The sequence below is a fragment of the Oryctolagus cuniculus genome, chromosome 10, assembly GCF_964237555.1.
Source record: "Oryctolagus cuniculus chromosome 10, mOryCun1.1, whole genome shotgun sequence".
Lineage (NCBI taxonomy): Eukaryota > Metazoa > Chordata > Mammalia > Lagomorpha > Leporidae > Oryctolagus > Oryctolagus cuniculus.
In genome coordinates this window covers 93,529,389-93,550,302 of record NC_091441.1, presented here as the reverse complement: position 1 = coordinate 93,550,302, position 20,914 = coordinate 93,529,389, and the positions used below count along the sequence as shown (strand labels likewise).

General features: G+C 43.9%; 1 protein-coding gene across 26 annotated transcripts in view; it reads right to left on the bottom strand.

Annotated features, from left to right (window-relative positions):
- Window positions 1-20,914, bottom strand: part of ERC2 (ELKS/RAB6-interacting/CAST family member 2) — a 1,007,328-nt gene that overhangs the window by 848,346 nt on the left and 138,068 nt on the right. The window contains exon 3 of one of the 26 annotated variants that reach the window (XM_051852300.2): window positions 13,037-13,199. The exons of the other annotated variants lie outside the window; for them this stretch is intronic. Within the exon in view, the coding sequence (XP_051708260.2) occupies window positions 13,037-13,129 (93 nt within the window). The 5' untranslated portion in view covers window positions 13,130-13,199. The remainder of the gene's footprint in view (window positions 1-13,036; window positions 13,200-20,914) is intronic. 26 annotated transcript variants of the gene reach the window in all.

Genomic DNA, 20,914 nt, shown 5'->3' with positions numbered 1-20,914 from the left:
AAAAAAGTTGGCAAACCACCTCAATGTGCTGTGCTGGAATAATGGCTATATAAGTTGCAGATCTGCCATTTTAGGAACTGTGAAGCTGGGAATAGCAACAGTCCTGTCTCTAACATATTCCACAGCAAAGGGAAAATGCTCACAATGAAACAATAAATTTAAAAAGCAGGCCTCAAAATTGTATAAACAGTACTATAACAGTTTGTCTAAAAAGTAAAAATTAAGTGAGTTATTTCATTTTTAGATGTATGCATAAAGATACTATAATGACATACTCCGAAATGCTAACCAACTAACCAATATATGTTATCTCTAATAGAATTAGTTTTCATTTTCTTCTTTATATGGTCTTATCTTTTCTCTTTTTAATTTTTTTTAATTTATTTATTTGACAGAGTTAGACAGTGAGGGAGAGAGACAGAGAGAAAGGTCTTCCTTCCGTTGGTTCACCCCCCCAAATGGCCACTACGGCTGGAGCTACGCTGATCTGAAGCCAGGAGCCAGGTACTTCTTCCTGGTCACCCACGCGAATGCAGGCGCCCAAGCACTTGGGCCATCCTCCACTGCCTTCCCAGAACCACAGCAGAGAGCTGGACTGGAAGACGAGTAATCGGGACTAGAACCCGGTGCCCATATGAGATGCCGGTGCTGCAGGCAGAAGATTAACCAAGTGAGCCACGACACTGGCCAGTCTTATCTTTTCTAAATGAATATACATTCTTTTTCATCTTCAAAAGGTAATTTTTCAGTGAGTGGATTTTTAAATCCATGTTCACCTTTCAGAAAACTGATTTGCAGTATCTATGATAATAGACAAATCACCTCAGGGACATGACAAGTCATTAAACACAACCACAGAAAATTCTAAATGTATTCCAAAGTGTAACTCCAGGCAATCTCAGGAGGCTCTTCCTTACATTTAACCCATTCCTTTACATTGTAATTTATGCCCATTTAATATAGTTTGTGGTCTCATCATGTCTTCGAATTTCTAGTGTTTAGCACAGTACCCAATGCAGAACGATTTCTCAACAGATGTCTGTTTAATCTGAAGAGCAGCTGCCCACTGCACTGTGGGAGCTATGGTGTCATCACTCCCTCAGATGTTCTCGTGACCCCTCCCCTAGCAAGAGCCTTCCTTTATTCTGGGGGCAGAGAAGCACAGCCCCTGGCCCTTTATGCATTAAGGCACAAGAAGCCACCCAGAGTATCCAGGGGGATAACTTCACCAGCCACAGGGGTGAAAGCATGTGCAGGAGGACCAGAGGAAGCTGACTGACAGAGGGCAGGAGGGCTGCCAGATGGGGACAGACAAGCCAAAAGAACAGAGATCAGCAAAGACAGAGAGAGAGTGTTCTGAAGTTTTGATTCCTTAGTCCCAGCCCTAATAGCCTGATTCCTGCAATAGAGCCTCAAATTTGTTCTTTTCGGCTATGGGGAGACATTAAATTCCCATTGTGCTTTGGCTGACTTGATTTCAGTGTCTATATTTGCAACTAAAACTACCCTGACACACATTATCTTTATGTCGCTAATAACTATCAACATATAATATTGAGTTAGAACCATTAAGAAATAATTCACAAGTGATAAAAACAACAGTGCTTTGCTTCCAAGAGATGAGGACAAGACCATACTAATAAGGTAACATTTTAGGAAATCAGGGACAAGCATTGTGGCACCGTGGGTGAAGCCATCACTTGGGATGCCCATATCCTAGATTGTAGTGCCTGGGAAGAAGTCCCACCTCCACTTCCCACCCAGCTTCCTGCTAATGTGCTTGGGAGGTCACAAATGATGGTCCAAATACTTGGGTTCCTGCCATCCACACAGGAGACCCAGATGGAGTTCCTGGTTTCAACCTGACCCAGCCCCTGGCTATCGCAGAAGATGGGAGATCCATCTCTTTACCACTCTGCCTTTCCAATTGAAGAGGCAGGATGAGGGAGGGCAGGTGGAGAGGGAGTGGGACGGGGAAAGGAGCCTAAACTCCTTATGAGAGTATTAGAGTGCCTGTGCTCAAGTCCGGGTTCCAGCTCCTGACTCCAGCTTCGAAGAAAAAAAAAAAGAAAACATTTTAAAAGTTGTTAAGCTGATTGATACTGATGCTTAAGTTAATAATAAAAATTTCTCTGAATATGTGGCAAGGCTTTTAAACTGGAATATAAAATCCATATATTTATTGAACCGTGGCATTTATTCTAGTATATTACAATATGATGTGAATTCTAGAAAGCTACAAATTCCCTATTCATTTGGGTAATACAAGCAAACTATTTAACATTCTCTAAATTAAAGAATGGACTAGAGACATTTCATTTTTCCCATCTTCTCTTAGCACACAAAGAGCTCATACTGGACATATTAATATCAGCAACAATTTTTCCACAATTTCACCAAAAACAGATCATGATTTTCACAAATAAATGACTGAGAATCTGTTTAGAATTAACAGAAAAGCTATGATCTTTAAAAAAAAGTGATGGGAGACATGTTCTTAGAAGCTGTATCTCCACTGTACACTACCTATTGATTAGAACATTCCTCCCAAGCACTATTAGTAACCTCTAACCCGAAAGATGAAATGCAATACCATGTGAAGGACACCTCCAGTTAACAGAGCCTTGTAAAATGCAAGGCAGAGCCCATAGGAGAATTTAAAACATGTATGAAAAATCCGAATCAATCGGCACCAGACCAAAAAAGCCATTTAAACAATAATTAGAAGGTGAGTTCACTTAAGTTAGGGTTTACTAGAAAAACATGTCTGGGCACAGAAAAAACAACACTGTCTCTCTACCCTCCTGTTAGCCACACTCTCATTTACTCATTCCTTGAATGAACAAACACACTGAGAGTGCACTTACGTGCTGAGCATGGGGGACTTGGGGCTAAAGACAGTGGGTGGGTGCCAGCTCTTAGGAAGCTTATAGTCAGCAAGGGAGTCCACAGTAATTCTAATAGTGGAAAATGAACAGAAGTATCGGCCTTGACTAATAAGCAGTTCAGGTGCCCAAAAGCTGAGCTCTAAAGAAAAGGAGATTCTAATCAGATGTGGAAGGATGAGGGAAACAGCATCCCAGACAAAAGAAACACTAAGTGCAAAATCCTGAGCATGAAGTGGACCTAGGTCTAGAAAGGAAACAGTGGGTGGAGCATGGACTCTGGAGCCAGTGAACCTGGGTTTGAATCCCAGTTATGCCTGACATATATTAGCTATGGGACCATGAGTAGGTTAGGAAACCTCTCCATGCTTCCAATATAGTCAGATTAATAATTTTTATGCTATAGAGGATCTGAATTGTGTCTGGCACATGGCAAAGTGCTTGTCAACTACTGTGGTTGGATAACCGAGCGGGGGGAGAACAGCTAAAGGGTGGCAGGGCCAAATTCCACAGGACCTTGGTGAGAAGATATTAGAACAAACTGGGTCATTATAAAAGACCCCTTTGGGTGCTAGCAGGAGGACTGATAGGAGTGTGGTGAATACAGATAGACGAGCTGGACAGTGGGAAAGTTTCTACACTGGGAAGCTGAAATTGACATCAATGTAGTTAGTGCTGAGACCTTGGGAAATGTTTATCAGGATTTATTCCTTGGGGCTGGCACTGTAATGTACCAGGCTAAGCCTCTACCTGCAATGCAAGCCTCAAATATGGGCACCAGTTCAAGACCCAACTCCACTTCTAATACAGCTCCCTGCTAATGTGCCTGAGAAATCGTGGAAGATGGCCCAAGTGGGGACACTGCCCATGACGTGGAAGACAGGGAGGAAGCTCCTGGCTCCTGTCTTTGGCCTGGCCCAGCCCCAGCCCCAGCCGTTGAGGACATTCAATGAGTGAAGCAGCGGATGGAATATTTCTCTGTCTCTTTCTGTCTCTCCTCCTCTATCTGTAACTCTGTCTTTGAAGTAAATAAAAAATAAGTATTTAAGAAAAAAGAGGGCTGGCACCACAGCTCACTAGACTAATCCTTCACCTGCAGCGCCAGCACCCCGGGTTCTAGTCCTGGTTGGGGTGCCGGATTCTGTCCTGGTTGCTCCTCTTCCATTCCAGCTCTCTGCTGTGGCCCAGGAAGGCAGTGGAGGATGACCCAAGTGCTTGGGCCCTGCACCCGCATGGAAGACCAGGAGGACACACCTGGCTCCTGGCTTCAGATCGGCGCAGCGCGTTGGTCATAGCGGCCATTTGGGGGTGAATCAACAGAAAAAGGAAGACCTTTCTCTCTGTCTCTCTCACTGTCTAACTCTGCCTGTCAAAAAAAAAAAAAAAATATATATATATATATATACACACACACACACCTGGGGCCAGTGCTATGGCTTAGCGGGTAAAGCTGATGCCTGCAGCGCCAGCATCCTTTATAGGCAACACTGTGAGCCCTGGCTGCTTCTCTTCCGATCCAGCTCTCTGCTATGGCCTGGGAAGGCAATGGAAGATAATCCAATTTCTTGGGCTCCCATACATGGGAGACCCATAAGAAGCTCCTGGCTCCTGATTTTGGATGAACACAGCTCCGGCCATTGCTGCCATTTGGGGAGTGAACTAAGATGGAAGACCTCTCTTTCTTTTATGTCTGCCTCTGCCTCTGGCTCTCTGTGACTTGGCCTTTCAAATAAACAATTAAATAAATAAATAAATAAAATGGGGCGCCAGGTACTAGTCCCCGTTGCTCCTCTTCCAGTTCAGCTCTCTGCTGTGGCCCGGGAAGGCAGCAGAGGATGGCCCAAGTGCTTGGGTCCTTGCGTGGGAGACCGGGAGGAAGTACCCGGCTCCTGGCTTCAGATCGGTGCAGCGCCAGCTGTAGTGGCCATTTGGGGAGTGAACCAACAGAAGGAAGACCTTTCTCTCTGTCTCTCTCTCACTGTCTATAACTCTCTCTCTCTGTCTCTCTCTCTCACTGTCTAACTCTGTCTGGAAAAAAATAAAAAATAAATAGATAAATCTTTAAAAAGAGAGAGAGAGAGAGAGAATATACCCTTAGTCGGTAAGAGAATCTTTAAAAGCAAGAAAGATCTCCATGAGGCAAGGGTAATGGTTACCTGTGCAGGAACTCAAGAGACTGTAATTGGGGAAGGAGACACGGAATTTCTAGGGTAGTCTCTTGACGTGGGTGACAGTGACCTGTGCATATGCTGATTAAGCTGTAAATTTATGTTTCATAACACTTCCAGTACCTGTATGATATTTCACAATAAATTTGTTGAAGAACCAATCATCATTGTCTGCCCATCTAATTCAGCCTTCTTTTCAGGAGCATCAGAGCACTGTGGTCTATGCAGCTGGATCTGCCTTGCTGTACTCTGTCTGCTTGAGTCATAATCCTAGTGTGGACTGAGAAGCAGGGAGGTGGAAGAGGGGTGGAGAGTTGAACCTGCCATCAACAACTGTCTAACCTCTCCATCCCTGTCTCAAGGGACATTCCCAGGGCTAGCCCCTGTCTTGTATAGTATAACTTTTGAGGGTTGAAAACAAAGAAGAGGGGAAGAAGAGGTCTACTATTAGCACAAGAAACAGACACAAAGAGAAATGTCACGTGGACCATACCTACAACACAAAATGCCAGGATGCAATGCGTGCTCTGGAAGCAGGCATATGACCCAAGGGGCATGAGCAAAAGCCCTAAAATGCACACTAGGATATCAGGAGCAAGAAATACTTTTCTTCCTGAAGCTGTCAAGCTGAAAAGATGGGCTAAGTGGCTTCAGGAGGCTACTTTCACAGCCATGTGGAGGAAGCCTGTCTTGACAGGGCAGCATGGCTGAGAGCTGGAGAGAGATCCAGCAAGGGCGTGAAAATGGTGCCTTCCACCAAGAGGAGTTGAGGCCACAGAAGGCAGAGAAGGGGTTTTAGAAGCCTGGAGTCCCCAGTTACACCCCTGACACCACAAGCTCTATAGCTCAGCCTCAACCTGTCCTTTTCAGTTACAAGAAGACAGTATGGGTCAGGTCTTGCACTCAATTCTAGTAACAGAAAGATAAATACCGTGAAGGTCTTCCTCTTCAGGATGTCATAGTTTAATCAGGAAAACAGAGGCATCAACAGACTCTGGCACAGCACTATGGGAGTATACAGAGCTGTCGCACCTTAACCAGGCTAGAGAAGGAAAGAGAAGGGTAGGGAAGAGATTCACAGGAGGTGTACTATGAGCTGAACCTTCAAGAAAGCTTTGGATTAATCAGAGAAAAGGGAGCAGAAAGGGTAGTCCTGGCAACAAGGGCATCTGGGAGCTAAGGTGTGGAGGTAAGAAATTGGTGGGGGGATACTCAGAACACTTTGGTATTTTAACGAGGTATGGCTGGCAAGAGAAGCCAGGAAGATGGGTCACAAAGCAGCTGACAGCCACTTAATGGAGCTTGGACTTAGTCATGCTGGCAAAAGGAGCCTTTGAAAAGCTTTCATCAGGGGAAGGATTTCATCAGGGGTCCACTTCCCTTTTAGGAAGATCAAGGAGACACTATCCAAGGCCACTGGCAACCTACAGGAAGCCATCTTTCTCTCTCTCTCTCCTCATCCACTCTCCATACGCTGAGTGTCTTCAGCCAGTAATGTTTATTTCTTGCATTTGTCACCCTATGGTGTAAGCAGAAGGGAGGGCATCAGCTGATCACAAGAGCATCAGACCAGCTGTCCTGCAAGCTGGGTTCAAATCCTGCTCTGGCTCTGCAACTGCCTGGCTCTGGACCCACACCAAGCTGCCACCAAAACTGTAACCCCATCTTCTTCATGGGAGAGAGAGAGATCTTTCTCCTGCCTGTTTCCTCCCCAAATGGCCACAACAACCAGGGCTGGACCAGGTTGACACCAGAAGCCTGGAACTCCCAACTGGGTTTCCCACATGTGTGGCAGGGGCCCAAATGCTTGGGTCATTTTCCTCTACTTTTCCAGGAGCATTAACAGGAAGCTGAGTTGGAAGTGGAGCAGCAGCTTGAAACAGTGCTCATCAAAGACTGGGGCTTAACCCACTGTGCCACAAAGCTAGCCCCTTTTTGTTCTCTTCTTAGTTACAAACACATCAATCCTATGATTCAGTAAATATCTACAAACATGATATCTAAGCCATGTTAAGATAAAGTAACAAGGATGCCTCACACATGTATAGTATTATCTGCTGTTATTTTGCAGGTAATCTGTTTTGACATTATTCTATTCTCTCTGATAAGGGCAGCAATAAATGGTACCATTATAAAGATATATCATGATATACTGATGCCCTATATTTAGTTCAAAATGAAAACAGTTCTTAAAAATGTTGAAAATACAGGCTAAGAAAGAACACAGACACCAAGACAAAATTTTCCACAGGTAATAAAGCACTGGTACCTCAATAAAGTTTCAAATTCCCTTCAGACAAAGATGTTGCAAAAGTTTCAAGAAACTAGGTAGCAATACTGCTTTAAGATGAATTTAATGGGGGAGTCACTGAGGTATTTTTCTTTTTCTAACTAATTTACAGAGCATATTTTCTAGCATTATTAATTGCCTTGAGAAAAGTTTTCCTTGTAATGGTGTGCATAATACTCTGACAATTGCCCACAAGGTGGCACCAAACTCATATCTGGAAGACAACCAAAGGCCTTTTTTCAAATCATAAAACACACGTTCCAGATACTACAACACAAAGCTTCCTTTATAGCTTCTCCCCAACAACGAACCAGTTTTATAGATATCAGCATTTCCTTTTCTCTGGTTCCAAGTGAAAACTTATTGCCACCTACAAGAAAACTTTAAAAGAGGAGAGATTTCCTCTCAAGATAGACCTGTGCTACTTCTGAGCCCAGTTTTCACCAGTAAAAGAAAAAAATGTATAAGCCTAAAAATAAATGTCCCACTTCTTGGGACATAAAATTAAAAAAAGTCCTGGAACTAATTTAGCATACCCAAAAGTTGATCATTTTTCTTTGGTTTTGGATTTTATTTGATTGCGCTTAAATGAGCAGGTGTAAATCTTTAAAGAATGAGTGTTATTTAAGAATTGAAATAGATTTGCAATTAATACTTAATGGGAACAGGTCATGGTTATTTTAAAAGAATCAGATCTATTATTGGAGCCCTTCTCCTTACAACCAGCCTCCACTGTCCTTCCATTATACAAAGGCTGTTAGACAGCAAGGCAGGCCAGGCTGGCACAGAGTGCTAAGAACCTACAATGAAAGCCACTCTGGTAGCAGACACAATGCCTCACTGTTGGCTTAGGTGATACTTCTGCCAATTAAAAGTGGAGAACACTGGGCCCAAGCCCCTGGGAGCTGGGCCTTTCATTATGAAAAAGCAGAGGTTTCTGTGCAGAACAATCATTTTCCTCAAAGGGCCTGGCTTCCTGTTAGCACGGGGAGAAAGTCACCTGTTAGGATGGCAAGTTGTGCCCATTTGCAACACTCATCACAGATAAGAGTAATCCTCTGTGAAGCCTGGTGTCCTGGGCTCATAAACTATTGATGGGGGAAAAAATCCAAAAGGTTAAAAAGACAAAAAGATCCCATTCTGAGATGACCAAACTACCTCCCACCAGGCATCACCTCACCACACCTAAGAAAGTTCTAGAATTCTGTTAGCAATCCCTACGTCATTCGTTCAGCCTCCAGAACATCATTCCACCAAGGAAAACACTCGCTGACTGTGATCCCTTGGCTTCTAATTATTTGTGCTTTCCCAAAGCACAGGGTCAACTTTCAGTTCACTTATTCCTGCTTCCTATGCAAGGCATCTCCTACCCCTAGACCACATGCAGAAGGTTCAAGATCTCAGGGACAAGGTGCTCCAGGGGAGCTTGTGAAAGTGATTTCTGCAGCCCCTGTTTCCCACAGGAGCAGATACCACCACAGGCTGGCTGGAGAGGCAAGATGTGGTCACATTCACAATGACCTTAGGACTTGCTCATTTGTCACCCTGCACTCTGCAAAGCTGCAGTGCCATCCCTGCCACCCCTCTCCCATCAGGCTACACAGAGAACACAGAATCTAGCTTCTAGGAGTCACAGTTCTCTTGCAAGCAGTGCGAGCTCAGAGCAACCAGGCTGACATTTTAGATCAAATGCCCCTCATCATTTTTAAAATGCTGCATAAGCCCTTTCTCTTTTTTATGATTTACTTATTTATTTGCTTGAAAGTCAGAATTAAAGGGAGACCAACAGCCAGAGCTGGGTCGGCCAAAGCCAGGAGCTACCACCAAGTCTCCCAAATGGGTGGCAGGGGCCCAAACATTTTGGCCATCTTGTGCTACTTCTCCCAGGATAACAGCAGGGAGCTGGATCAGTAGTAAAACAGGACTCCAACTGGCACCCATATGGGATGCTGGTGTTGCCTGTGGAGGCTTCACTCACAACATCACTGCATCGATCCCATGCACAAGCTCCTTCTTACTCTGGTGTTTAAGTCAACAGTATTACTTAGAATTTAGAATGAATTCATAAAATAAAGCATGGTGCTCAAAGAAACCCCTAACACTTCATTCACTAAGCACTGTGAGAACAGCAAGACTATAGCAGGAGAGTGGTATGATAAAATTTTAGTGCAGCAATTATAACAAACATCCTTAGTGATGGAGTTTTTCACATTTGCCATATTCAGGCTCTTGGGCTGGGCACTTATCAATTTCCACTTAAAAACAGATTCCATGAGGTGGGTTTTGGCCAAACAATTAGTATGCCTGTGTACTGAATTCAATCCTCAGCTCTGGCTCCTGATTCCAGTTCCAGCAAATACAGACCCTGGGAAGGAGCAGTGATGGCTCAAGGAGTTGGGTTTCTGCTGCCCACATGGGAGATCAGTGATGAACTCCTTATACCCTCCCATCTTGTACCATGATCCCATAACTGTGAACTTCCAAAGGACAAATGGCAAATCCTGAGTGTGTCACATATATCACCAGACTGAACATGGAGGTTAAACAGTCTGGCTCTGACCTCAGAGAACTTGAATAGCAGAGTGGAGCTGTCTCAGGCTTCTGAGAAGTATGTGTCGAGTACTGCTGAGGAGGGAGGCATTACTCAACCATGCATTCTAGACCTCACCCTTTTCAAAACAAGCCTTAATTGAAGAAAGAGGAGTACAATGGGACACACAAATGAATAGAGTAGAAGTCATTAAGTATCTGTGAAATTATCTGTGGGCTGAGGAAGTGATGTTTCAGACAAGCATTGTCTTTTAGCTCATGGAGGAAAATAAGTTCTCCGGGAAAGGACCTTTTATTCTGCTGAAATGCAAACCCCTTGGTCTGTCTGAATGATCTTCCCTCCATCCTCACACAAGCCATGGCTGACCACAGCCCTGGCTTTTGAACTTCAACTCATCTATAGGAATCACCAGACCATCCTAAGCTCTCCCACCATCACGTTGAGTGTCCCTTCTCCCTCTACCAGGTCCATTTGGATTTATCCTTAAGGAACCATCTCCTTTGGGCTGAGGATTTGAGACGGTCCCCTAAAGACTCCTGTGTTGAAATCTTGGTCCCCAGTGCTGCAAAGCTGGGAAGGGGTGGAGCCTATCCAGAGAGGTTGGTTGACTGGGGTGAGCACCTGTCTGAGATGTGATTAATGTTATTTCAGAACCTTGGTTAGTTCCCTCAGTTAGTTACAGAAGAAGCAGACCCGGCCCCTGAATCTTGCTTTCCTGTCTCTCCACATGACTGTTCTCCCTGCTCACATGCACTCCCACCACAATGCCATTTGTCATGTTGTGACAAGGCCAGGGGTGGTCCTCACCAGACACTGATGGCCATGCTGTTTGGAATTCCCAGCCATCAAAACAATGAGCCAAATAAACATCTTTAATGTATAAGTTATCAGTCTCAGATATTTTATTATAGCAACAGAAAATGGACTAATATGGGCAGCCTTCCAAAACACTCTCTCCCCCATCTGTCTGTCTGTCTCTCTCTCTCTCTCTCACACACACACACACACACACACCAGGCTCTGTTAAAAGTTCCACAGCTAACATTTCCCGACTAACATACAAACTCCACAATGGCAGGAACTTTGGTCTGGTAATCCTTGTGTCCCCAGGGCCTGCAAAATAATAAGCACTTTAATAAATATCAAATTACAGAATTTTCATTTTTAGATAACTTGGCTTCCTCCCCCAAAAGATCATAGGCTCACAGAAGGCCAGAAGTGTCTGATTTCCCATAAGCATCCCAGGAACGTTCAGGGAATAAATAAGCAGCAAACTTACAAGACCACAGAACAGAGCTGTGCACGTGAAATAATTGGTCGATACTATACAACTGGGTTTTCCTAATCATAAATTTCTGTCCTTCACAAAGTCTTGCCCTTGTTAGCTTCCTAAATTCTATTTGCATTCTGAAGACACACTATAATGCCAGACTGAAGCATTCAATGATAAACAAAGAAAGGCTGACTTATTTCAATAATCCTTTCTTCTGAAATTTCACATCCCTTTCACCCCAGAGAACACACTGCACACAGCCGGGGTCCTCACCCAACTTCGCCTGTGTTCCTAGGACTTATCAGGGTAAACGGGAAGAAGGGTATTTCAAATATCATATTAAATAAACTACCCTCTTACATTTGTAAAATACATCGGATTTCATTGCTCATATTTCCTGGATAAAATGGAAAGAAGAAAAGCAAAGAAAACACTATGAGAAAGAGGCCTGAGACCTCCCAGTATGCCTAATAACCTACTTGAGACTCTTAGCCCTAGGCCACAATCAGGTCCCCACGGCCCTGGCAAGCCTCCCTTTCCCCTCCTCCTTCTCCACCCTCCATGATTAGCCCTCTGAGGAAGCCTGACAGCAATATGTGGTCAGCTGAGCACAAAGCTCACAGTTACTGTAACCAAGGGTCCCACTGCCTGTCTCTAATAAATGCCTTCACTGAGGCTCAGGGTGAAAAGCCAGGAGCTGCTCCTCACCTCATTCTCCACCCCTCACTCCCATCCAGCCCTAAAATCTCAAGGAGTGACAAGGAAAACACATCTCCTTTAATAAAAGATAGGCCCTGCTCCCAACATATAATGCATTTACTATGAGAAAAAATTTCAGTTATTCTCTCCATAAGGTTTTTTCTGTTAGCAAGCCACCCTATCTCATCATTAACTCCAAGCAACTAAAACACTGGAACTGGAGCATTTCCTCTAATGGAACATTAGTTGGTTCTACCATGCCCTAGTGACAGTGGGTCATTCACTCAACAATGACTGAGTGCCTACTGTGTGCCAAGTCATGACCCCTGGGCCTCTACTCATCTATCAGGTGTCTCAAGGATAAGGATATTTTCCAAAGTTCCACACCCAGCTCCCATTACACAAAAAACTGGAGAGATGTACAGCAAATCCTTGTTGGATGTGTTGATGAAAAGCAAATGCACTAGTTGCCAATTTGTTTGTTGATGCTCATCAAGGCCTCTTACAGCACCAAGCCACACTGCGAGAATCCTGTTTACATTCCCTGTAAACAATGAAGTTTGCATAAAGGACTGTCTTTAATGTGTTTTGAGCAATCATTTATCCAAAAGCTTTTTCTGAGTATCTGCTCCATGGCAGTCCCCAGAGATACCATACCAAAAAAGGAGAAGTACAGCCCTTCAGCCTAGTTGGAAAGGCAAGCCTTCAGGATTCTCTTTAATTAATTAACGTATTTTTATTTACATTATTTTCAAGTCACAAACCATAATTTCATTACATTTATGGCGTACAATGTGATGTCTTGATATATGTATACCATGTGGAATGATTAAATCACACTAATTATCATAATCACCACCTCATTTACTTGATGTTTTTTCTGGCAAGACATTTGGAATTCACTCTCATAGTTATTATGAAATACACACTGCATTCTTATTGACTCCAGTCACCCTGCTCTGCAACAGATCTCAAAACTTATTCCTCCTGTCTACCTGAAACTTGATACCTTCTGACCAATAACTCCCTATTCTTTGTCTCCTACTCCCTTCCTGATCCTGGCAATCACTGCTCTACTCTTTATTGCCGTGAATCTAACATGTGTTAGATTCTACACGTAAATGAGACTATGCATTATCTGTCTATCTGTGTCTGGTTTATTTCACTCACCCTAATGTGTTTAGCATCCATGTTGTCCCAGATGACAGAACATTGGTCTTTTTTTAAGACTGGATAGTATTCCATTGTGTATATACACCACATTTTCTTTGTCCATTCATTCGTTGATGTATACACTTGAGTTCATTTCACATCTTGGCTATTATAAACAATGCTGCAATGAACACAAGAGTGCAAATATTGTTGGAAGGGCAAGCATATGGCCAAATATCAACTGGAGAAGTTGCAGGTCTCTAAAAGTAAAATATAAATGCTATGGTTTGCTCAGCTTGTTCGTTGGAACAATTGAGGCAAGAAAATAGTGGATTTATGAAGACTTTGATTTGTGCAGTGAAAGAGAAAACAGCACTGGGAAACTTCAAGGGTGGAATGAGAATGCCTACCTCAAAAATCGATGAGATGTTCACATAAAGAGAAAGACTTCTAGGTAGGGAGAGTGAAAGACAGCAATTTAACAGGAAAAATGTGTGTGTGTGTGTGTGTGTGTGTGTGTAGCCAGAAACTACTAGCAGGGATCAGCTGGGAGGTTTTACAGTAGGCTTATGTGTGAGAGTCACAAAAAGAGAATCAGCACAGTACCACCTTATAGATAATTTTACACACACACACACACACACACACACAGAGAGAGAGAGAGAGAGAGAGAGAGAGAGAAGAATATTATGGCACAGCTGAGCAAACACATGAGTGTTACTGGTAAGCAGATATCACAGAGTGTAGAGAATTTAATAGGTCCAAGGGCCCTGAGCAGCATGTACCACTTCACACCCCACCTGTTGGCTGTGTCAGACCATGGGGAGAAGAAAGTAACCTAGCACAGACTGCAAAGTCTCTCTGTCTTTACTGACTTTACTGTTTTGGAGACCCACTCCTTGCCCTACTCATGGAAGCCAAAATAACTCAAAGGGACACCACCCGAGAAAACTAATTAATGGGGCTGGCATTGTAGTGTGGCAGGTTAAGCCACCACCTGTGATGCCAGCATCCCATATGGGTACTGGTTAGAGACCCAGATGCTCCCTTTCTGATTCAGCTCTCTCCTAATGTGCCTGGGAAAGCATAGAAGATGGCCCAAGTGCTTGAGCCCCTGACACACACATGGGAGACCTGGAAAAAGCTTCCAGCCCTTGGTTTCAGTCTGGCCCAGCCCTAGCAATTGCAGCCATCTGGGGATTGAACCAGAGGATGGAACATCTCTTTCTATGTGTCGCTCCTTCCCTCTCTATAACTCTGCCCTTCAAATAAATTTTTTAAAAAACTTTGAAAAGGAAACACTAAGTCATAAGAATGTTTTTAAGGCCTTTTATACAGTGTCCCCATTTGTTTAGTCTTTTATGTTACTCAAAATCCCTAAGGATCCAGTGCAACACAATGAAGAACAGACACACTCTGCATATTAAACGAGCTGGTCTTTCTGAATTTGCGAACCTATTTTTAGAGACTAAAATGTGGTCTCCATGGTGTTTTATTAGCTCCTACTTGCCAATAGGGATATTTTAAAAGCTGATGTTGGCCAATTCAATTGGATTATTAAAATAAGATCATGATAACAAAAAATAAAGTTTTCACTACTGATTAAAGAGCATTTTAGTCACCTGTCACCTAACTCTTTCTTAAAATAATAGTTCCTATGATTCTTAAACTATATGTCATCCTCCCTTCAAAAAGATTAAACTTGCCTTGTCATTTTTTTTATTAAAACATACGTGGGGCCCGTATCATGCCACAGCAAGCCAAGCTGCTGCTTGCAATGCCAGCAACACATACTGGAATATGGATTCAAGTCCTGGTTGCTCTTCTGATCCAGCCCCCTGCTAATGCACATGGGAAGGCAGCAGAGATGGTCCAGGTGCTCAGGCCCTTGCCAATCACTTAGGAGATCAGGATGGAGTTCCTGGTTCCTGGCTTCAACTTGGCACAGACCTGGCTATTGTGGACATTTGGGGAGTGAACCAATGGATGGAAATGCTTGCTCGCTCTCTCTCTCTCTCTCTCTCTCTCTCCTTCCCCCACTTACTCCCTCCCTACCCCCCTCTACTGTTCTGCCTTTCAAATAAAGCGATAAAAATAAATCTTTAAAAATACTCTTCCTAGTTTGTTTGTGTTTTTTTGTGCAAATTGTTGAACTCTTAATATACAGTTGGTCTTCTGTGTATAAAGTTAATTGAAAATGGATCATAGTGGAGAATAGGACTGGGAATGGGAGAGGGAGGAGGAGGGCAGGTGGGAGTGTGGGTAGGAGGGCGGGTATGATGGGAAGAATCACTGTATTCCTAAAGTTGTACTTATGAAATGCATGAAGTTTGCATTCCTTAAATAAAAGGCTTCTTTGGGGAAAAAATTCAAAAGCGATATAGGGCCAGTGCTGTGGCGTAGCGGGTAAAGCCGCCGCCTGCAGTGCTGGCATCCCATATGGGCACCAGTTTGAGTCTGGCCGCTCCACTTCCAATATAGCTCTCTGCTATGGCCTGGGAAAGCAGTGGAAGATGGCCCAAGTCCTTGGGCCCCTGCACCGGCGTGGGAGACCCAGAAGAAGCTCCTGGCTCCTGGCTTCAGATCAGCACAGCTCCGGCTGTTGCGGCCATTTGGGGAGTGAACCAGCAGATGGAAAATCTCTCTGCATCTCTCTCTCTCTCTCTCTCTCTGCCTCTCCTTCTCTCTGTGTGTAACTCCGACTTTCAAATAAATAAATCTTTAAAAAATAAAAAAGTGATATAAACCATTCATTGAACAATTACAATGACCTATGTGCTAGATGTTCTGTGAATTAACTGTGAGAAAAGGGAAACAAAATTCAGACACTGACCTCAAGAAGATGACACTCTAGTAAGATAGTATGACAATCAGGCCCAGAAGCAATTCTAATTACTAAATTAATATAGGCAAACAAGTTTGTCCAACAAAGAATGCTGAGAAATACACAGGCTTGTCTAAGTGAGTGCATTTGGGAAAATGAGAAAGAGTTCCTAGAGAAGAATGCCCTCAAGCTAAAACTTACACACAAAGAGAGACTGACAGGCAGACAGACAGAAAGGTGCTCCAGGGAAGACGGTACTACAAGTCAGTCAATAAGAAGAGTTGGCCCAGAGGGTGTGCTGGGGAAAGTGGATGGATGGAGGGGGAGATAATCAATGCTGTGTGAACATTGTATTGGTCAGGCTAGATCAGGAAAAGCCACCAGGATAACATCCCACCCCCAAATCTCAATGGTTTAAGCTACAAAGACTAAATTCTCACTCTCCCTTCAAGTCTACGATGTCTCAGGAGGCCTTCCTCTGACACATCAAGCTGCCAAAGGAAGGTTTGCACCCACAGTAGGAACTCTGGGGAGAAGACAGAACCCAAGAAGATTTGTGAGAAATGAAGGGACAGAATCCAGTTTAGGTATCCTATAGGAGATGGTGTACATTGGGGTAAGATTTCAAAAACAGCAAGTGGTTCAAAAATAATAGTGCATGTAAGCGGTTAGACTCCTTGAAATCAATAGTAGTAGGAGTCAACAGGGTAGTATAATGCAAGCAGGATGAAGGAGACAGAGGTAAGAGAGAGAATAATTGACTGGATACCAGGAGCAAGAGAAAGAAAACAGTAATTCCCGGGTTTCCAGCAAGCACATTTACAGCAGTGCCATTCTCTGAGCTAAGGCACAAGAGGTAGCACACAGGGGAAGATAATAAATTCTGTATGTGAAGGCTAGATTAGGATTAACTATGGTAACAAGCAACCTGAAAATCTCAGTGATTTTAAGCAAACAAGAATAAATTCTCACTCACAATACATTCCTGTGGTGTCTCAGGAGGCCTCCCTCCGGGCCAAGCTGAGAGAGGCCAAAGCAGAAGGAAGTGCCGAAGAGTCACACCCTGATAATGGAACACTGTGACCTAGAAGCGGCACCTAATGCTTCCACTCAAAGTCCGCCGGCCAGAAACAAGCTTACAATTGTGCCCAACTTCAAGGGGACAAGGAAGCTGCAGTTCTAGAAGTAAACTAGAAACAGCGCCAGAAGTCAGTGGCCAGCAGCAGCATCCATCAAAGACGCATTAAGTCTGAAGTACTAGAACAGAGTAACTACGCAGTTATTGAAAGTTCAGGTGAGCTGGGATCCTTGTACCATTGCAAAGTGATATTGGTCTCTTCAACTGCAGGCTTGATACACCCACTTTCCCAGGAGGCACTTGGGATCAGGGCACATGCTAAGATCCTACCCTGTTTGTATATCCCATTAAGGTATTGCCCTCACCCTCATAAAAGAGCCAGACAGCAGGGGAGAGATCTCTTTTTGCCATGCACCACACTTAGAGATACTGCTCTCATTTTCTGTCTTTCATGAGCAACCATAATGGGTATTTCTCCATGGAGGGCAGTGGCACACACTCACAAATGAATGTATGTTTATTCTCTAATGGTTCAATTTATGTTTATTCCCTTACTGTTCAATAAATCCTGTTCCTATTTGTACATGTTACTAGTCTCTGCCTAGAATTTTTATCTCTGTGTGAGATAAGAAGCTGGATTGTAAACTAATATGCTCATGCCCACATCAGCACCGGCAGAGCAAATACCTGCAGGCATGCCACCCTGGAAGATCATCATTGGTGCAGGCTAGGGCCCAGGGAATGCATCAGTGTGGGACACACACACACACTGAGGAACTGCCAGAGCCACTGTGGAACTTCTAGCCCTTGCTGCATCTGTGTGAAAGCGCATCTCAGAGGGTTAGCAGATTTGCCCGTGGTCACGGAGCAGCACACACATGGTGGGACCCAGAAGAAAGACAATCCTGCGTGCTTAGTTTTTACAGAATTACTTTTCTAAAAATATGTCACAGTCCTCTGTTTAAAATCAAAACTACAGAAAAACTAAATTTTACACTACTGAAGGGATCTTCAAGCATTTCTAGTAAATGAATGAGTGTGGCTATATTTCAATAAAACTTCATTTACAAAAATGGGCAGTGGGCCATAGCTGACACATAGGCTGCAGTTTGTCAGCCCCTACAGAATGCGGTAAAATCAGTTCAGAGCAGCAGTACCTTGGCATATACTATGAAGACATTAGAAATTGACCCTGAAGTTGGAAACTGGTATTGTACATGAAGGAAACCTGGAGACTGCCAGAACAACAAATTCTTCTAAATCACATTTTTAAAACTGGAACCATGGGGCCAGTGTTGTGGCAGAGCCGTTAAGCCACCACCTGCTATGTGAACATCCCATACGGGTGCACCAGTTCGAGTCCTGGCTGCTCTGCTTCCTCATCAGTTCCCTGCTAATGCACCTGGGAAGGCAGCAGAAGACGATCCAAGTGCTTGGGCCCTTGCCACCAGTGTGGGAAACCTGGATGGAGTTCCTGGCTCTGGCCTGATCTAGCCCTGGCCATTGCAATCATTTGGGGAGTAAACCACAGCAGGCTTTGGAGGAAAGCTCTAAAGCTGAAGGAGGGAGACAGCCTGTACCTTCCTATCTGATTCCTATTGGCTCTCTGATCTCTTGGGCGTGACCCAGCCAGGCTTTGTTCCAGTAGCACAGCTTTGGTGGTTGCTGCTTAATAGCTGAGTATTTCCAGAACTGCCTCATTAGTACCTGTCAGAGATCCCAATCCCTGCCTGCTTCTTCCTCAGATTTGGGTCCCAGCTCACAGCTATTTCTTGACTTCAGAAACTCCAGCACCAGCCAGGAAGCTCCACCTATCAGAGGTCTGGGTTCAAGGCCTTCAGATTCCTTCCACTGAGCTCAGAGGCTCAGTACCAGCTATCACTTTAGAGACAGGAATTCAGCCCTATGGGGCCCTTCTTACAAGCTTCTAAATCTTAATAATCCTAAACCCAGGAGTGGCAAATGCCTCCTGTAGTTGCTACTTTCATGGTAGCTTAGTGTTCTCTTGTTGCCTTCTCAGTTCTTCAATACTGGGTGTTATGGATTGAACTTGACTCCCCAGACTCCTGCAGATGTTTAAACCCCAAAATCTGATGTTAACAGTTAATCAATGAATGTGAATGGTTGATGGATATGGGTGGAGACTTGATCTAATTGTATTATCTAAGAGGTGGACCCAGTGGGAAGTCTTTGGGTTATCGAGAGCTCACTCTCCAAAGGTAGTTTTTGTGAGAGTGTTGGCTATTTAAGCTGAGTAAGCTTAGCTTATCACTCTGCTTCCTGGCTTCCATCTGGTTTTGCTGAACCCACACTCCCCCACTCCCAGTGTTGCTAATGGGCCACCCAATTTTGAACTGTGGACCTCCGAATTATAAGCCAAAATAAACCTTTCCCTTCTAGTGTAGTTCCTCTCAGGTACTTTAGTTAAGGTAATAAAAAGCTGACTCATGCACTGGGCTGATAACTTTTTAATATTAAATGCTCTCTGTTGAAATAATTGACACAGTTTCTGTCTCCTGACTCAACCCTTACTGATACAAACACAGATCAGCAATTCCAAAATGAGTCAAATTCTCATCTGTATTTCTTAAACACACTGCAGAGTGGACACAAGATTCTCAATTCGACTTAAAATCCCATCTGCTGCTCTCAAAACGACAGCTGTTCCCAGACCTGAGTCCTCAAGGGCCCCCTCTGTGGCCTCCCAAATACCTTCTACTTTTAGCTTTTCCTCCAGTCTCTTTTGTCTCCCTTCTCTCTTCCTTTCCAGTAATTCTCCATCACAAAAGCCTAACAACTAGTCTGCCAACAAGGATGAGCCTTGGGAGAGCCTGGGCTGCTTTCCTCCCACCAGAGATTATAAACTGAAATACCCTCCAGGGAAAGGCAGGAAATACAGGAGAGAACCCAACCATGCCTAAGAACTCTGGGATTCCAACATCATGTTTAGACTCCATTACTGCAACAACATGCAGCCTCAGCATCACAGAGAAACCAAATGGTGGGGCCATGAGGCACTGCAGAGTATATCCCCTGTCTAGCTGCCACAGCTTCAATTTTTCAAGGGAGAATACCCCAAAAAAATCAATATTTTTATGTAAAATTTCTAAGCATTTAAACCTTGACTCAATTTAACGACTTCTGCAGGTTAAATGAAACTTGCCCCCTTTTGCCGACATGCCCTACTTGCTGTTACTGCCCAATATCAACTCCAAATGCATCAACTATGAATGGTCCATTTTCCTAGCGAAGATTTGGTAATTAAAATTACTTATTTTTTAATATTTTATTTATTTATTTATGTATTTGAAAATCAGAATTAGAGAGAGAGAGAGGGATAAACAGACAAAGAGAGGGAGACAGAGAGAGATCTTCCATCCACTGGTATACTCCCCAGATGACCACAATGGCCAAGGCCGGGCCAGACTTAAGCCAAAAGGTTCTTCACGTCTTCTACATGGCTGGCAGGGGCCCAAGTATTTGAGCCTTCTTCTGTTGCTTTTCCTAGGCCATTAGCAGGCAGTTGGATCGGAAGTGGAGCAGCCAGGGCTTGAACCAGCACCCATTCAGGATGCCAGCCCTGTAGGAGGCAGCTTTACCCATGCTACCATACTAGCCCCTAATTAATAGTTATCTACAAAGGTTTGAGCAATACAGCAAACCAAAAGCAAATAGGATTATTTTCCCTACTAATTCTACAATTTACAACATAAAGGAAACAAATAAGGGGCACCAGAGTTGAGTAACAGAAGATCCTATCTGATTTAAACCACCTTCAGAGGGGTGGGTGTTTGGTACAGTAGTTCAGACTCACTTTGGGACATCAGCATCCTGTATCAGAGTGTCTAGGTTCAAGTCCCAGCTCTGCTTCAATTTCACCTTCCTGCTAATACAACCATGGAGGCAGTCCATGAAAGTTCAAACAGCTGGGTCCCTGCCTCCCATGTGGGAGGCTGGATTCCATTCCCAAGTTCCTTGCTTTAGCCTGGTCCAG